The sequence below is a fragment of the Panthera pardus genome, unplaced genomic scaffold (genome assembly GCF_024362965.1).
Source record: "Panthera pardus isolate Hobbes unplaced genomic scaffold, ASM2436296v1 HiC_scaffold_13, whole genome shotgun sequence".
Lineage (NCBI taxonomy): Eukaryota > Metazoa > Chordata > Mammalia > Carnivora > Felidae > Panthera > Panthera pardus.
In genome coordinates this window covers 149,647,249-149,666,891 of record NW_026526688.1, presented here as the reverse complement: position 1 = coordinate 149,666,891, position 19,643 = coordinate 149,647,249, and the positions used below count along the sequence as shown (strand labels likewise).

Genomic DNA, 19,643 nt, shown 5'->3' with positions numbered 1-19,643 from the left:
TTTTGTTAACTCTGGGACTATTGCTTGTAAACAGCCTGAGAGGTGTTTGAAGCATATTAAGCATAAGGAAAGGCAGCTTAGTGTAGCATTCAGAATATAGGCTGTGCAGCCCCAAATCCTCTGTTTAAATCTGGGTTCTAACACTTAATGCCTGTGTAAGTTTAGACAAATTACTTGATTTCTTTGTCTCAGTCCCTTCAACTGAGAAATAGGGCTTATAATAGTACAAGCATACATCACAGAATTGTCATAACTGGAAGAAATTAGCATTTGTGAAGAGCTTAAAACAGTGGCTACCACATGGAGATGCTATAGAAGCATTATTAAATAAATAAAATATTTACGGTGTTGAAGCCACGCAAATTAAGAAAGCTCCATGATCGTTAGGTTTGGTGTTGGATTCAGTTGAGTGTTTCTCAGTGAAAGAGGGCCAATCCAACTAAATTTACCAAAATTCCCTTCATCTTTTTCCTGCTTATTCCAAATTTAGTCTCTTCCCCAGTCTTATTCCCAGCTTCTTATAACCGTAAGAGAGGCTTAGCTCTTTAGTATTTTAGTAGGATCTATCAGATGGCAATATAATTCTAATTAATTACTCTGGCTACAAAACAAACTTAAACCTTTAAAAATTGTCAGTCTTTTGAGAAAATTGAACAAATTAATTGGAATTAAAATACACAAGGAAAAAATCCTGAAAATAGAATAGGCGGATTTACCTGGCAGGCATCCACACTTCCTTCCAGGAACCCAGCACACAACATTCCAGGTGTGATCACACCACCATATACCTCTTCACTGTTGCAGGTTTTATTATCTATAATCTTCACTAATCCTTTTTGGAGTATATTAGGACTTGTTCCTAAAGGAAGAAAAGTGTATACTTTTTGCTGAAGTCAATATTAGTATCTCTGGCTAAGTTTATTTGTACTACTGTACACAATTTCCAAATCAATGTAAAACATATGTTTTAATTAAGCTTTTGTTTCCCTTCGTAGTAATGCAATGAACATACCAAGCTATTGTTAAAAATGACCACATTTAGGGGCGTCTGGGTAGCTTAGTTAGTTGAGCATCCGACTTTAGCTCAGATCATGATCTCATGATTCCTGGGTTTGAGCCCCGCGTCGGGCTCTATGCTGACAGCTCAGGGCCTGGAACCTGCTTTGGATTCTGGGTCTCCCTCTCTGTCTCTGCCCCTCCTTGGTTTGAACTCTCTCTCTCTCTCTCAAAAATAAACATTAAAAAATGACCATATTTGAAATACTTAGTGTGTTCATCCATGTGTAATGGGATTTTTTTCCCTTTTGAATTGTTTTGGAATTTTATATTTATTACTTGTATATGTTAGAAAACAAAATGAAAAATTCAAATTCCAAAACTTATATTTTATAATCATTTTAAGATTTTCTGCTGTTACTGTAATTCTGAACCTCAAAATTAATTTTAGATTTATTTTTTCTGCTTTCCAATGCATTTATGAACATAAATAGCCACTAAATCTTTACATAACTACGGTCATGGGAATGCACATATTTAAATGATCTTTGCTCAAGTATTGCCTTTTCACATAGAGCTATTCATTTCTCCCCGTCAAAAATACCCAAACCTCTGTAGTCTTGTTTGTTTGTTTGTTTTGCTTTGGTACTTACCTGCATAAAACATGCTGTGTAATCTACTTATTTATTGTATTTTATGGTTATTGTCTTCTTTTACTAAAAATATAAATTTTGAGGGCAGGAATATTTGCCTATTTTATAGATTTATATATCCAAACCACCTAGACCAGTATTTGGCATAAAGGTGGTAATCAAGATAAATATTTATTGAATAATGAATGAAGAAAATGGAAGAAAATGAATTACTTATTCAATAATGCATTTCTATTAAAACTACCATTGTTAAGGGCAATTATGGTAAAAGCTCTAGGAAATTGTAGTTTCCATATGAATGTGGTTGAAGATAAATTTTCAATCCATTGCACATTATCTTCAAAATGATCCAGAGAAAATCTATCTCAGGTTTAGTTGTGATTCAGAGTATTTTTTTTTAACTCCTAGAGCTCAAACCATGTAATGGAAGAAGGTTAGGAACTCACCATCAGACTTTAATGTTCCCCATCCAGTGACCACCACATTTGAATTGGGTGGGAATGTGTAAGTAGCTTCCGGGAGACATGCTCTTCGGATGTTGCTTGTGTATAATACTGGCGAGGACAGATGCACAACAGCTATGTCATTATCGTGTGCGGGGTAATGATAGTTTTCATGAATTATAATATCCTTGATACTTCGCTTTGTTTGTGGATCACTTAAAAGAAGACCAAAACTAACATTCCATTCTTTGGGATCCCTGGCCCTAAAGAAATAGATTTATTTATTAAAAGTCCTATATTTCAGAGTTGCAGGAATTAACATCTTATATGTTTTAAAACAATTAGATATGTATTGAATACCTTAGTGCATTTAACATATAAAAGTAAAGCTATGTGTAAGAGAAAAATAATAACATGAATAGACTTTGAATAATGCAATAAGCTATATTTTATTTTTTTAATAAGATATATTTTAAGAGATAAGCCATGGAAACTACCTTTTATCTCTCCAGAAAGACTCAAGGATATTTAGAAAGCTAAATATGATAAGACAAGATCATAAGATTAAATAAAAAGTGGGCAAGATTATGGGACAGAGTAAACTTATGGAAATTAAGGAAATAGAAGAAATCCTCTTTTATAATATTTAAAAACTATAAATAGGAAGATACTTATGACTTTTACTATTATTTGTTAATCAAGGGTTTATCTATTAAGCACTGAAAAATAGTGTTGCTGGAACATATTCAAAATCTCAAGTTTAAGAGGGATTTTTATTTACAAATAAAACCAATAAGTGCTACATAAAGCCAATAGAAATTAGTAAAATTAAACATCAAACAAAAGGGTAAAAACAAAGCAAACTTTTGGTGTAATAATGTATCCTTTAAAGAAATAATAATTTCAAATAGGGCTATAATATATATTGGAGGATGCAGGATGAATTCAAATACTTATGATTAAATAAATAAGACCAAATGAAATAATGATGAGAAAGAAATAGAAGAATAGTGTTCAGTTTAGGATTTATAGTTTCTTTATAAAATGAATTAAGTATAGCTTAGTGATTCTCAACTGAGGGAAACTCAGTTTGGTAATAACTGGAGACATTTTTGGTTTTCAGTCCTGGGGGGATGCTACGGGCATTTGGTGGGTGGGAACCAGGGATGCTGCTAAATATTCTATAATGCACAGGATACCCCTCACCCCAAAACTAAGAATCATTTGGACCAAATATAATAGTGCCACTGTTGACAATTCCTGCTCTACCCTGAATATATCTTTTTTTAAAAACTGATAATTCATTGAGAAATTTTGAGAGTATACTTCACAGTATTGAATAGTTGGAGGCATAGTTGTATAATCTATGTTCTTAAAAGATACGTATCTCAGACTTTCAGGTGCATGAGTGGCTTTGAGCCTTTATGTAGTCCAGAGCTTACTTTATGAAACAGTGAGCAGCAGTGACAAGCCAGCTGTTACTAATCAGAGTGGCTCCACACCGGTGGACACTGTTCTGTTGAAGGCTAGCTTGCCAAGGCCATTCCCCTTCTTGGGCATCCTTGCCCCCTGCAATCTTGTTGCCAGAAGGAGTTATTGTTCGTTGTCCACAACCTGCTCAAAAGGAGTTAGTTAGCATATAATGATACTGATATTGCTTTTGCATGCATTGCTATAGTTAACAAACTCTTGTAATACACGTCACTATTAACTGTTAACTGAGGAAAAGCCCATAGTCTTGGAGAAGTTAGGACTAACTGCTGATATGAGATTTTTTGAGAATTCACCCAAAATAGATTGACATTTTCACCTGCCCATCCTCATTAGTCACATAACTCTCTGTGTCTGTATGACCTTGCTATGATCTGTTATAAGAAGCATATAAAATGAAGTGTTTGAATTTAGAAGATAATAATTGATAACCAGTTACTAGGTTGTATATGAAAATGTGTGGCTTGTAATTTTGTGAGCAGTTGTTTAACACAGTGATTGCTCTGAAACATTTATAAGAAAGAGTGAATGGCTACAAATGCCAATGGATAGTGACAAGAGATAGAGTAGACAGAAATGTGTTAGTGTTTAAGTTACAATACATAACATCTGGCCTAAAGGAATAACACATGAAGATAGCCAACCCTTTCTCAAAGTAAAATGCTTCTCTGAAACAGGACTATGCTCTAGTGTCAATTTAGATCCAGAGAAACTGCTGGACTCTTTAAGTCTTTAAAGCAAATTTGCAGTAATAGTACAACTTCACTATTATTGTGTCTCTCTCTGATTCTCTTGACTAAGTCATGTTACTCCAGCTAAAGCACTGAGCTTGTTCCTTAACAGTTTATTGTATCTTTTACTAGAGTTTGTCAGCCTTATTAAATGTTTTAGAGGGCAGGAACCATATATTTTAAAATATATACATATTTCTAGAACCTATCACAGAGAACCTATAACCTATGAGGTGCTCAACAAATGTATATAGAAATGAAGTCCATATCATATAACCCATAAGACATCTTGAAATAAAAATGATATTTGACTGCAGGACCCATTTTTGTAATGGGTATGTTCCTAACACTTAGAGTGAGAAAAACTTGCCATAATCAGTGCAATGGGCATAGATGAAAGCAGTGGTTCTTAATCAGGGACAATTTTGCACTCCACTCCTAATCCCAGGAGAAATTTGGCAATATCTGGAGATATTTTTGGTTGTCATAATTGGGGTGGAGGATGCACTACTGGTATTTATTGGTAGAGGTTGGGGATGCTGCTAAAAATGTAGAAGGCACAGGACTGTCCCTGAAACAAACAAATTGGCCTACAGTGTTAATAGTGTTAAGGTTAAGCAACTCTGAATTAGAGAAAGGTATTTGTATCATGAACAAGAACATTTAAATTAATTGGAAAGGTTAGATGGTCAACTGCTTCACAGAAATGTGTTAAGATGTGTCTTGAGATATTCTTTCCTGAAGGTGGAAAGGCACCAGAAACACAGCGGAGGGACATACAGGCTTAAAAAGATCTTCACTAACCCTCTGAAGTCCTTAAATTTGTATATTGATTCTGATTCTAGATTGTTTTCTTTGATGCAGTCTAAACCTCAGGTTGTTAAGGCATCCTTTTCATAAAACCACTTAGCTGAAGCAGAGCCTTTGTGGTTTTTATTTTTGAATGAGCTTTCATATTGACCCACTGACTATAACTCCCTTTTCTTTTCCTTTCTTTCCACTCCCTTATCATGGAATCTACAGAGGATAAAACAAATAACTCAGAACCCAAAGGTATAATGGTTCTTCCCTATCCTCCCTTCCATTTGGACAACTCCTAAAGGAAGTTGGCCTTTACTGAACTTCCTTCAGAGGAATATAAAAACAAAGATGCTTCTCTGTGGGCTTGGAGAACCTCCCCTGTGTGACTCCACTTTCTTGTTTGTGCATTTGTTCAGAACTGTAGCCTAATTTATACTTGTCCATTAATTTCTGTCCTGAATTCCCATTTACTCATGGTTGTTGTGTCTGTTAAGCTTCTGGCTGCCACCTCTGCAGCATTACCTTGTTATTACCTCTGCTGAAATCTTACATGACACCTTGGAGCTTTTGTTATATCAAGTCACAGGGTAAACTTCAAGAATTTAAGGAATATAATGGAGACTTGATGGCTGATACTTTCAGAAACATCAAAGAATCTACCAAGCTCTTACAGCCTCCCTACCCTGGTAACTTGCATCCCATTTATGACTGTATTTTAACATACTTTGTCATGTACCAAACTCTATTCTTTCTTCAACCCTGTTTGATTTTTCTTGCCTCCCTCCCCCCCCCCCTTACTTTTTATTTAAAATATAATTAAAACCTCAGATAGGTCAAATCAAATTCAGAATGCTGATCTGTATGGTTGCTTAGTCTTCTGGCTAGAGAGAATACAAATTGGCCAGTCTCTTTCCTACTACTGTTTTTATTCCTGTCTTGTATACCCCTTTTCTATCAACCTGACAAATTTTTAATTGTGGATTTTGATTGTATCAGTACGAAATTTTTTAATTGGAATAATTGACTTTAAAATGTCTTAAATTTTTTTTTTTTTAGAGAGAGAGAGTGGGAGTTGGGCAGGGAGGCAGAGGAGAGAAAGAGAGAATCTTAAACAGGCTTCATGCTTAGTGCAGAGCCCAACATGGGATTTGATGCAGGGCTCGATCCTACATCCCTGGGATGATGACCTGAGCCAAAATTGAGTTGGGTGTTCAACTGAGCCACCCAGGGACGCCTAAAATGTCTTATTAAGTTCCTTGAGGGTTGTTCAGTAAAAATATATCAGAAAGAAAAATAATCCAATACAGCTTTGTGTTTAAGTTTTGCCCAGGTTGCTCAGAAATAACTATGCTGTGACTGAAAGGTAGTAAGGACCAATGACGTTGGTGTTGCTTGGCTCTGGAGGGTGATTTCCAGCTGCCAGAATTAGTCTCATTGCCCAGGTAAGAGCAGTGCTCCTCTGACAGCCTGCTACAAGTTCTGGCAACCCTGTGGATCAGATTTCCCTGGGCAGTGGTTGGGAGAAGAGAAGCAGAATGCCTTGGCCAGCAAGGGAGCTGCCTGCATGTAAGTCTCAGCACACTGAACTTGGCTTGTATCATCAGAATTCCAAAGAGAGTTCCTAGGCCTGAAGTTTTTATAGGCAGAATAAAAAATACAGATAGCTGAAATCTACTGAGTGCTTATTATGAACTGTACACTTTTGTAAGTACTTTACTTGTGCTGCCTTCTTTTATCATCACAATGGCTTGGAACTGAAGGTTTGAGAAATTAAATAACCTGTGTAAATTCACCCAGTTGGTAAGTGTATTATCTGGGGCTCAACACTGATGTGTAGCTGGTTTTAGATCCTAAGTTCTTAATTATCACTGCTTGTCCCTAGATACCCTCTGCCATTATGGCATGTAATAATGTCTTCCTCATTTAAAATCCATGGTATCAGTCAATTTAAGATCAACCACAGTCATCCTTTTACAAGTTTCTGAAAGCAGGCTTCCCTTACATCTTTATGTACACTGTATTGACTGTCAAGTGAAGTTCTTTTTTGCCATCCAAGGAATTAAATTTCATTAGAAAATAACTCTTTGTCAATGAACTTACAGGTATTGAGAAGATTTTCTGCTGTTGGCATTTCAATGTCTAAAAGTCAAAGAAAAAGAAAAAAATATTTACATTTCTGAACATTTTAAAATATTAATTAATACTAATTATTTTGTTTTGGGGAACACATTATTCTGTAAACAATCATTTTGTTCAGTTTTGACTATATGCTTTCTATGGTCATGGATTAGCATAGAGAGAAATAAAATCTTAGTATTCATTCCTCTGTTTCTAAAGACTCTCAAGTTCCCCATTATAAGTTGAAAAAAAGGTCTGGGTCCTAAAAAGCACTAAAATATATAAAAATGGTGATCTTTCACTGTATCTTGATTCCAAGTCACCAGGTAAATGAATGTATTTAACATTAGTCTTTGTACCACTTTAAATACTCTTGGCCATATCTAAAATCAGCCACAATATGGTGACTGATTTCATACAGATTTGGATTCACTTTACTCAGGAGTAATTTGGCACATGCCCTTCTCAAGTTAGCACCTTAGCTTCTCACTTTCTGCCAGAAGGGGACTGCTGGACATTCCCAGATGGACAATAGGAAATGTAGGAGTTAACTCTGTAGGAGCTGGTGTAAGATGAGTGTCAATGGACAAATTCTTCCCCTGTTAGTCATTGGGGAGCACAGTTCTGATATATAATTCAGAAGATTCTATGGGATGGAGCTAGAGTTGCCCCTGATGTTGGAAATTCTCCCTCCTTATTTTATGCTTTTTGCCTTTTACTCTTTCTCAGATCAAATACCACATGTGAGTCTGTCTCAGGCTCTGCTTTTTGAGAAACCAGGCTTAGATACTGAAATAACCAGATAGCATAACAAATAATGCTAATAACTAGGAGAGACTATGCACATTATTTATGCAGTGCATTTTTTTTTTTTGGTGTGGAGTGCATTTTGGTATATTTTGATCCTTTTACAATTAATACCCTTTGTGTGGTTTCAGTTATTCAGAACACTCAAGTATGCCAATTTGTTTTGGATAAAAAAATTAGTAATAAAGCGGACTTTAATATTGTCTACTCATTCCTAGACATCTTGGGAATATTTCAGAATGAGATTTACAATAGATGATTTTGTTGTGGGCCCCAAATCTCTGCAGAACTGCAAACCTGTTTAATTCATGATGAAAGTATATGGGGAGAGGGTGAACAAGTGAATCACAATTATGCCCCAAATTTCAGATGTAGAGAACTATAAATATACTAGCCATTTCTACTTAAGGGTTTCTCTTCAAAAAATGAATCATCAGTTGCTCTATAGGTTAAATACTATATATGCCAATGGAGGTTCATTTTTATTATGCTCTTGCATTTCTATAAATCCAGGAGGGAGTATCCATTTATATATGACAATTATAGTTACACACTCTTACATTAGGTTGCACAACAAATCAAGGGGACAAAAGAATTCTTTACCAGAAAGTCAACTTGTTTGAACAAAAAGGCAGGACCAATTCAACTGTCAGATGGACTGAGTAGGTATGAGCCGCACCCACTTAAACAGAAAGGTGGCTCATTTCCACCTAATCCTTCATAGCTGCCTTCCAGAAGCTAATTTTTATTGGACATGATACCTTTAGGGTTTCATTTTGAGCTTTGTGTGGTTAGTAAAATATATAAAACCATATCAAAAGTCTGGGAAATGATTATACTCCTGTAACTTGACCGGAAAAATGTTAAATGCTACACCTTATGAACTAATTATTTAGAAAACTCTACTATGTTCACAGAACTTTCTTCTTTCTTTGAGGTTTCTTTATTGATGTATGTCTTGCTAAAGGGGAGAAATGTTTTTGACTTATAATTTGCTTTTAATAGTTGTATTATACCAGAGCTTAATAGAGTAACTATTGCTTGGGTAGGTGAAAGACAGGTACAATAAATGGGGGAAGTGATTTAAGCTGTCACTCCTTGGATTGAGTCACTGCTGTGGCTATTTGTGTTTGCTGTAAGTCTTTGGCTCACACTCAAAAGCTAGAACTCTTATGGATTTATGCTTGAATCAAGGAGTCAACTCTGTAACTTAAGGTACTCTGTTTACAATGTAACGTATAAAGGAAGTGACAACAAACAATGGCATTCCCCTTGCCAAAAGGAGATTCCATCAAAGGATAGGTAATAAGACAAAGCGGTTTTAAAAAGCATTTCAGGAACTGTGCGCTGATCTTCTCCTATGGGCCAGGAATCAAAGACAATAGACATGGACCCTGTCCTCAATGAACTTGGAGTGTAGTGGAAGAGATATACAACTAAGTAGATAATTGAATATTATATGATTAGTGCTATGGCAGATTTGTGCATAGAAAATTGGATGCACCAAGAAAAGTCACTTAGTATCGAGGGGTAGCAGGGGAACTAGGAATAGCTGATGACAAACATTTTTTGGAAAGGAGTCAAGCTATTAAAAATAACTGGGGGCAAAAATAGCCATAATTCACTCATTATTGAACACTGAATTAGAAAAGATACCTAGGTGCTTTCTAAATGGGCTTTGAATCTACAATTATTTAATATTTGCTATCTTTCTGGAATTAGAAAGTAAGATATGCAAATTTGGATGTACTGGTAACAGTCTGATATCCAGTGAATATTTTCTTCCTTAAAAAATCTGAAACTTAATAATAATGAAAACTAAGCTATATGATTCTAAAGTATAAGGAAGAATTTTACAGTAGCAGTAGACACATTTATAATATAAATTTTCATAGATCCTGAGCTTTAACTCTACTCAGGTGAATTTATTTACTTTACCTGAGTCCAAATGCTAAATAAATTGATTAATCCTACTTTTCAGATAGTTTCCCTGGGGTTCTAGCATTAAAAATATAGAGGAGATTAACTGAATTCTGCTACAGAATGTATTTTATGGGATGTTTAAAAATTTTCATGTGTTAGGTCTGTGAAAACTTTAAAATTATAAATGGGCATGGATTTAGTGAGCAAGGCAGCTACTAGAATTGTTTTATCACACAGGAATTGTCAACCTTGGAAGTTCATTCATAATAATTTCATCTCCTGCCCCTTAACTTCCCCCCCAAAAAGGAGTGTGAATAAGACCGGTCTGAATTAAAAGGCAAAGGAACAGAGTTGTGGACTTGGACTGTGGATGAACAAAAGCTGAATTCTTTACACACTGAAGGTTTTGATTAGTCATGTGGCTGCATACTTAACCTCAATAAATGCTTTTCTTTGTGTTTCTAATTAGACTGAAAATTATCTCTGTGGTTAGACATTATATATTTGTCATTCCTCAGAGTGATGTAGATTAGTTTTTTTACAGTACATATCTTCAATATGTCTGCCATTTTGACTCTGAAGATAACATTAAAAAATATTTTAAGAGTTAATTATAATAAATACATCTTTTAATAAAATCCTTTAATAAAATTAATAAACCTTTTAAAATTAATTAAATATTTAAAATTAATTAAACCTAATAACCAATTATATATGCAGGTAGTAGTTTTTAAGGTAGAAACTCACTCCATTTTTCTAATCTTAATGCATATTTCAAGAAATGTGAAAAATCCAAACTTATTTGGATCTTATTTGTGCTTCTTCTATACTTAGCCATTGTTGACTTTAAGCTTTGATAGTAGCACAAAAGACCACTGGTAATGAAGAGAGGACAAGACATGTGCTAGGGAGAATATTTAGACAGTTATGCTGGTAGAGTGAGCAATGGAAAATATAAGTGATAACATCTACCTTATGCTTTTGACATGACACACTTGTGTTTCTAAGGGGTCCTTTTGAGGACACACATTGGAGAGAAAGTTAATATTTAGGGTAGCACTTTCACTTTGGTTCTCCCTGGTACCTAGACATTTTGTGAAGGCCTGCATTTTGATGGCTTAGTTCTGGTACAACACCAAGCAGAGAATACTTCGTGGATTTCTTTCAGTTCATGTCTGTGGCTTTCTTTAAGACCTGTCTTGAAAGGTAGCTTCTCCAAGAAGTTTTTCTTTTCTTTTTCTTTCTTTATTTATTTTTGAGATGGAGGGTGGGGGGGGGGGGAGAGGGGGATTGAGAGTGGGGGACGGGCAGAAAGACAGGGAGACAGAGAATCCCAAGCAGGCTCTACACTGTCAGCACAGAGTTCCACTCAGGGCACGATCTCACAAAATGTGAGATCGTGACCTGAGCTGAAATCAAGAGTCAGACACTTAACCCATTGAGCCATCCAGGTGCCCCAAGAAGTTTTTCTTATTAACTCCCTCTTCTCATATGATTTCTTAGCTTTTGCTCTTGCCAATTTGCATATATTAGTTTTTGATGCAAAATAACCATCGCCTTGTAATATTTTATTCATGCTGAAAGAATTAAATTTTTTTCTCTGGAATTTATTTAAATTGCTTTTTTTCTTTAAGTTTTTAAAAATGTTTTATTTATTTTTGAGAAAGAGACAGACAGAGAATGAGTGGGGAGGGCCAGAGAAAGAGACGGAGACACAGAATCTGAAACAGGCTCCAGCTCTGAGCTGTCAGCACAGAGCCCGACGTGGGGCTTGAACTTGGGAACAACAAGAGCATGACCTAGGCTGAATTTGGATGCTTAACCAACTGAGCCACTCGAGTGTCCCTTAAGTTGCTTGTTTTAAACGTATTTTTCTACAGAAAAATAAATTATTCTGGAACTATATACTTTAAAAAAAAACAAGAAAAATAAAAATATTGAGGCATTGGTTAATTGACCCAATGATAACCATAAGAGAATTTATAGATTTATTTTATGCAATACTGATGAGTAAATTTATGACAATTACATGGCTTTTGAAGTTGCACAAGTAACCTGTCATTAAACACAAACCACAACTATTCTCTTCTTACTCAGAACATATAGGACTCATGTTTTTCTTCAGAAATTCTACATAAGAGACAAGAATGTAGAAGGTACCAAGAATGGAAAAACTGGTTAGGAAAATATTTCTGAAATCTTTAAGTTTAAATTTCTTCCTGACCTGAGTTGACAGACTAAGTAAAGAAATTTCTTCCTTTTTAAAAAAAAGAGGTATTCATATTTTGAATGCCTTTTCTTGTCCTTTATTGATATTATTCCACATTATGAGCTTTAATGAAAGCTCTTGGAAGCACAACTTAATAATTTATCTGAATAATTAATCTGAAACCTGATCTGAAACTTAGTAATAATGATAAAAAAGCTATATGATTCTAAAGTATAAGGAAGAATTTTACAGTAGCAGTAGATACATGTATCTACTAGTAGATCACTTTAAGGAGAAAAAACATTAAAACTGGCATCTAGTATATGGTACTTTCAGCTATTTAAAGTATATTGCATTAATAGAAGCAGGAAAGAGTCATATTTAATTCATCAGTAATATAAAAGAAGAATCAAAGTGGTTTTGCCTCATAGTTTTAGTATCTTTACAATTTTATATGAATGAATGCCAAAAGATTTTAACATCAAGAAAAAAATCTCAAATAACCTAGTTTTCCATCTCAAGGAACTGGAAGAAGAATGAAGTTACCAGGAGGAAAGAAATAACAAATATCAGAGAAGAAATAAGTGAAATAGAGACTAAAAGGACTATAGAAAAAATTGATGAAACTAAGAGCTGGTTCTTTGAAAAGATAAACAAATTTGAGAAACCTTTAATTAAACTCACCAGGAAAAAAAAAAAGAGAGGATTCAAATAAATAAAATCAGAAGTAGAAAGAGACATTACACCTGATACCACAGAAATAGAGAATCATAAGAAGCTGCTATGAATAAATTATAATGCCAACAAATTTGACAACTTAGAAGGAATAGATACATTCCTGGAAATGTACAACCTGCCAAGACTGAACCATGAAGAAATAGAAAATCTGAACAGACTGATTACTGATAAGGAGATTGAATCAGTAATCAAAAAGCTCCCTAAAAAGTCCAGGACCAGATGGTTTCACTGGTGAATTCTATCAAACATTCACAGAGAAACTAATAGTAATCCTTTTCAGACTTTTCCAAAAAATGGAAGAGGAGGGAACACTTCCAAACTCATGTTATGAAGCCAGTATTACCTGATACCAAAATCAGAGATGTCATATGAAAAAATTTATTTTCCTGATGAATAAAGATGCAAAAATCCTCAATAAAATATTAGCAAACTGAATTCATCAATGCATTAAAAGATCAAGTGGAATTCATTCCATGGATGCAAGGATCTGCAAATCAATCAATGTGGGGTGGGGAGAGGTGGGCAAAATGGGTGAAGGGAGTCAAAAGGGGATTATTTTCCCATTATAAAATAAATACGTCATGGGGATGTAAGGTACACCATGGTAACTTTAGTTCATATTGCATATTTGAAACTTCCTAAGAGAATAGAACTTAAAAGTTCTCATCACAAGAAAACATTTTTTCTTAATATGTATGGTGACAGATGTTAACTAAATTTATTGTGGTGTTCATTTGGCAATATATACAAATATTGAATCATTATGTTGTACACCTGAAATGAATGTAATGTCAATTATACCTCAATAAGAAAAGACTTTAGGTTGCTGGAATAGAAGATAAAATATTATTATTATATTTTAGTGGGAGTAACTCCATAGTGCTAGTTTTTCAGAGTCTTAAAAGATTGCCAGACTTCTCAAAGACATTTAAAAAAATTCATGCTATGACTCATTTAAAGCATATTTGTTACAACAGTAACTCAGAGAGTTAGGAATACGAGAGATAAAGAGCCAAATTCATCAGGACATCTAAGATCTAATTCCAAGAAATGTGTGTTTTGTAAATGTAATTTTAAAAAATCCAACATTTTATTATGATAAATAGCAGATTTAGATGCATTTGTAATAAATAATGTTTATGCTTTCCCTAATTTCCCCCAAAGGCAATATCTTACAAGATGTTATAAAGACAATATCTTCAAAGCTCTAGTACAATATCATATCCAGGATATTGACATTGATACTGTCAAAGTACAGCACATTTTGATCATCACAAGAATTTGTCATGTTACCCTTTTATAGTCATATCTACTTACTTCCATCCTATTCCTTCCTTAGTCCCTGGTAACCACTAATCTGTTCTCCTCTTCTATAATTTTATCATTTCAAGAATGTTCCATATATTCATGTAAATAGATTCATACAGTATGTACCTTTTCTGGATTGACTTCTTTTACTCAATGTAACTCTCTAGAGATTCATCCAAGTTCTTCTTATTGCTAAGTAGTATTCCAGGGTATGATGTACCCAAATTTGTTTAACCCTTAACTTCTTGAAGAATATCTGGATTGTTTTAAGTTTTTGGCATTTAGGTATAAAGCTGGTATCAACATCATGTATAAGTTTTTATGGAAACACAATCATCTGTCTGGGATAATGCCTAGGAGTGCAATTAATGGGTTGTATGGCTGTTGTATGTTTAATTTTTTTTTAAACAAGATTATTTTCCAGAATGGATTTACACTTTACATTCTCATGAGTGCTATATGAATGATTCATTTTCTCCACATCTTTGCCAGCATTTGGTTTTGTCATCATTTAAAAAAAATTAGCCGTTTTCATAAAGATGTAGCAATATCTCACTGTAGTTTTTTTTTGTTTTGTTTTTAAAAATTTATTTATTTTGAGAGAGAAAGAGAGGAAGAGAGAAAGAGAGAGAGCACACATGAGCAGGTGAGGGGCAGAAAGAGAGGGAGAGAATCCCAAGCAGGCTCCGTATTGTCAGCTCAATGCTGGTCTTGAACCCACAAACTGTAATATCATGACCTGAGCCAAAATCAAGAGTCAGATGTTTAACTGACTGAGTCACCCAGGCACCCCTCATTGTAATTTTAAGTTATATTTCTCTAATTGCTAATAATATCGAACGCGTATTCATGTGCTTATTTCCCATGTGTATATTCTTTTTGGTTAAATGTCTCTTTGCGTCTTTTGCTGGTTTCTAAATTGACTGTTTTTTTTCACTGACTTTTGAGAGTTCTTTATATATTCTAGATACTAGTCCTTTGATAAGTGGTATGAAAATATTTTTTTTTCTGTCTGTAGCTTGTTTTTCATCCTTAATAGACTTTTGCAGAGCAAAAATTTTAATTTTGATGAAGTTTATCAATTTTCCTGTTTTTGGAACATGCTTTTGTTCCAAAGAACTCTACCTAGCCCTAGATACAAAAGATTTCTCCTACATTTTTTTCTAAAAAAGATAATCCTGTATATCAATTTGGGGACAATTGACATCTTTACTATGTTGAGTCTTTCAATCCATGAAGATGATTTTTCTCTTCATTTATTTACATCTTCTTTGATTTCTTTCATCAGTGCTGTGTAGTTTTCAGTATATAAATCCTGTATATATTTAATTAGAGCCCAGGAAGGGTGGAAATAGAGGATCCCCATGTAGCTTTTGCTACCATGGGTTGGGGTAAAGCCATAGTTTTTTTCCTATGGTGTTTTGGCTGCAGCAGAGCAGTTATTGTTTAAAAGCATTCTATCTTGCTATATTGATGCTTTTCTGGTCTTTTGATTAACGAAAGCAAGCCTTCCCCACCCCCCAACCCCCTGCATTCTTGGGAGTTTTTGGATCACTGGCTTCTTCAGCTCCCATTTTAGAATGTATGAAGCAAACTTATGGGACTCGTTACCATGTTGTTGGGCCCTGAGGTCACCTCTCAGTCTGGGATCTTCTTAAGTTTGTTTTATATATAATATCTAGGAATTTTAGGTGTATTTAGTGGGGGGAATAGGGAAAAGTACATCTATTCCATCTTCCTAGATGGTAAATTCATGTATTCCATATGGCATATTTATAAAACTTTTTCTCATACCTTTTCATCTATTTTTTTTATAATCTCAAATTCTGACTCCTCTTTTTTTCTTCTTAATAAGTGAAAATATTCCCCCAAACTCTATCTTTGACTCTTCCTCTTTTCATCTTCTTATATTCTTAGCAATCTTATTCTTTTTTAGTATTTCATTATTATATTATGGGAATGACCATCATATTTATGGTTTTAGACCCAAACTTCCTTCAGAGGACCAATATTTTATTTCCAAATGCTTGATACATAACTTTATCTGGAGAGGTATATTCTATCTAATACTCAAAATGTAAGCCAATCACCTATATTCTACTTCTCTATTGTATGCTATTTCTATATGAAGTTATCATTCCACTAATTACTCAGACTTAAACGTTGGATGCTGTATTCAATTTCTCTCACTGTTTTGCCTCATATCAGGTATGTCAATTCCATTCTAATACTGTTTTCACTATGACAGTTCAGGTTTTCAGTTCTTCGCACTTATACCATTTAATTATTTTCTAACCAATCTCTCTGCTTAAAGACTCTCCCCTGTAGCTCATTTTACACAATATTATCAAATGAAATTTTAGAAACCAAAGCTTTGACCTTGTGTTTTTCAAAAATGAATGGATCTCAATGTACCCTACCAAAGTGCAGGTCTTTTTTTTTTTTTTTTTTTCTTTTTTAAGTGGGCTTCATGCACAGTGTGGAGCTCAATGTGGGGCTTAAACTCACAACCTTGAGATTAAGACATGAGCTGAGATCAAGAGTCCAGACGCTTAACCAGTTAAGCCACCCAGGTACCCCCAAAGTGGAACTCTCTCTCTCTCCTTTTTTTTTTCTTTTCCCAAAATGGAGTTCTTTAACCTAAAACTCATCACTCTTAATTTTGATTATGTTATAACTCACTCAAGCTGGACATGAGTGCAGTGGCTAAAAAGGCTTAGGTTCTTGGGAAATGAAAGCAAACAAGCTAGGACAAATATGAAGAGAGACAAGAGCATTAGTCTAGCTATATGTACAATTGGCCTTTTAGGATTATGTGAGGCAAATAGGCTGTCTGAAACCCGTTTCAAATTTAAGATTATTTGGGCTTGATGGTGATTGGAAGTGCACTTTGGGAATTTATATTAGAGTTTTCTAGAGAAATAGAAGTATTCATTCATTCATTCATTCATTCATCCATGCATTAGGAGGAATTGGCTCACAGGAAATTATGGAGGCTGAGAAGTCCTGTGACCTGCCATCTGCAAGCTGGACACCCACAAAAGCAGTGATGTAATTCCAGTTCAAATCCAATGGCCTGGGAAATAGACTTCCAATGGTGTAAATCCCAGAACAAGGGCAGGAGAAAACCAATATTCTAGCTCAAAGTCAGGCAGAGGGAGAGAGAATTTACCCTTCATCTTTTTATTCTATTCAGACCTTTAATAGGTTGGATTATGCTCATCCACATTGGGAAAGGCAATCAGATTTACTCAGTCCACCAATTCAAATGTTAATATTTTCTGGAAACATCCTCACAGGTATACCTAGAAATAATGTTTAACCAGATATCTAGGCATCCTCTGGTTCAGCAATGTTGCCACATAAAATTAATCATCATACAGATCTATCCCAACCTCAGATGGATGATACTGGATATCAGTTAGGACATGTCTGTGTTCCAGGTGTGTCTAATACATAGTTGTGTTATTCAATATTGTATATTGCAAACTCTAAGCTCAAGGTTGAATTTTAAAATTACTTAAAGAAATATAATTTTAATTAAATATCTAGGGTTATTGGAAGACCTTTTGAAATACCATCAGAAATAATGCTCCACATTTCTCAGGAGACTTAGCAACATTTTCTCTGGAATAAAGTCAAGAATCAGGAAATGATGGTGTCTGACGAGCCAAAAGTTACATTAAAAAAATAACTCACTAGAACTTATATAATTAATTAAGGATATAATATAATATATTTATATTATAATTTATATTATAAATTAATAATTAATTATACATATAATAAATTATAATTAATTAATTAATTAAATACCCTCATTCAAAGGCTATTTGCTTTTCTCCGGTCATAATCTGACAGTACATGAGATGGAGACCTGTGTCAGTTTCCATGCCTACAGTGTAGAGACTGCTTGGGATTCTTTCTTTCCCTCCCTCTCTGCCCCTCGCCTGCTCTCTCTCTCTCTCAAAACAAACAAACAAAGGCTATTTGCTTTTCTAATTTTTATGTATAAGTTACTGTGAAATATGTAAATAGATTTGGAGGAGTTAGAAGAAAGAACATAGAGTAAACAAGTGACATCAAGAACTCTGCTTGACATTGAAGTATGAGAAAGAAAATATAAAGAATAAATATGAGAGCTGAACACTTGGGATCATTTATTGAAGGCATCAATAACCCTACATTTCCCTAAATGCCCTTAGGGCACTACAATATCCACTATATATATATATATATATATATATATATATATATATATATATTATAAAAAAAAAATATATTTTATATATATATATAAAATAGTATATATATATACTTTAATGTTTCTTTTTTTAACGTTTGTTCATTTTTGAGAGAGAGAGAGAGAGAGAGAGAGAGAGAGAGCACAAGCAGGGGAGGGGCAGAGAGAGGGGGAGACACAGAATCCCAAGCAGGTTCGAGGCTCTGAGCTGTCAGCACAGAGTCCAACGTGGGGCTCCAACCCATGAACCGCGAGATTGTGAACTGAGCCAAAGTCAGATGCTTAACTGACTGAGACACCCAGGCACCCCAATATCCACTATATATTAATGAATTCCATAGCGATGTCAGAAAAGTAGGTGGAAATTTTGAGAAAGATTTTTGAAAAAATAATTTTAAAGAGACTTTTTGTGTTTTATTAAAAAGATAAAATATGAACTCTTTGGAAAGTTTGCTTTTTTAGAAGATTTATTTCCAAGGAATTTTGAATGGTCAAGGTCTTACACTAGTTAAAATACTTTAAGAAACCTTTTGCTGATAAAATAGGTTTATAGAGCTTAAGATTGGCTCTTGGTTAAGAAAGGACTCTCTGGGCAATAGTATGCTTTTAAAAATGTCCTCTAGGATTTATCAAAGTATGATTAGTTAGTTCAGTTCCTTAAAGCATGGTACGAATGAAGCCATGCATTGTCTCAGGATCAAGCCACATGAAAGAAGTGTGTTTTACTAAATCATTATCCATATCTCAGTGTTGGCCAGCTGCTCACAAATGAGTGGTAGGCCAGAGTTTCACTCTTCTTCTCATAAAACTCTTAATAGTGAGTCAGGACTGTCATCCTTGTATATAAAGTTCTGTTATTATTCTTTCTATTACTTCCACATAATTTGAGTTTTTACTTTAACCAATTATGATTTAGTATAAATATTTAAAATATTTCTCATACCTATTCGATAGATAATTAAGTGTACCAGTATGTACAAGGTATTTTTTGTTGAAATGATTATTATTTTTAAATATGATTATTAAAATTATGAGCATTTAACTTTATAAGGTATTTCGTTTAAAATGCTTATGAGGCATTTCTTCACATTTACAAGGAATGACTTGAATTTTTCCTTCCAGAGCTTTCAGGAGAGGGCCACCATCTGGTCATTCTTGCAGTTGTGTAGTTGGTACATCTAG

The 19,643-nt window shown here is 34.3% G+C and overlaps 1 protein-coding gene across 1 annotated transcript in view; it reads right to left on the bottom strand.

Moving 5' to 3' along the window:
* LOC109275093 (transmembrane protease serine 11C-like) overlaps window positions 1-19,643 on the bottom strand; it is a 52,035-nt gene that overhangs the window by 4,641 nt on the left and 27,751 nt on the right. Inside the window, exons 6-9 of the mRNA XM_019463144.2 lie at window positions 7,216-7,254; window positions 3,535-3,706; window positions 2,096-2,355; window positions 717-859 (exon numbers count right to left, since the gene is read on the bottom strand). Coding sequence (XP_019318689.2) covers window positions 717-859; window positions 2,096-2,355; window positions 3,535-3,706; window positions 7,216-7,254 — 614 coding nt within the window. The remainder of the gene's footprint in view (window positions 1-716; window positions 860-2,095; window positions 2,356-3,534; window positions 3,707-7,215; window positions 7,255-19,643) is intronic.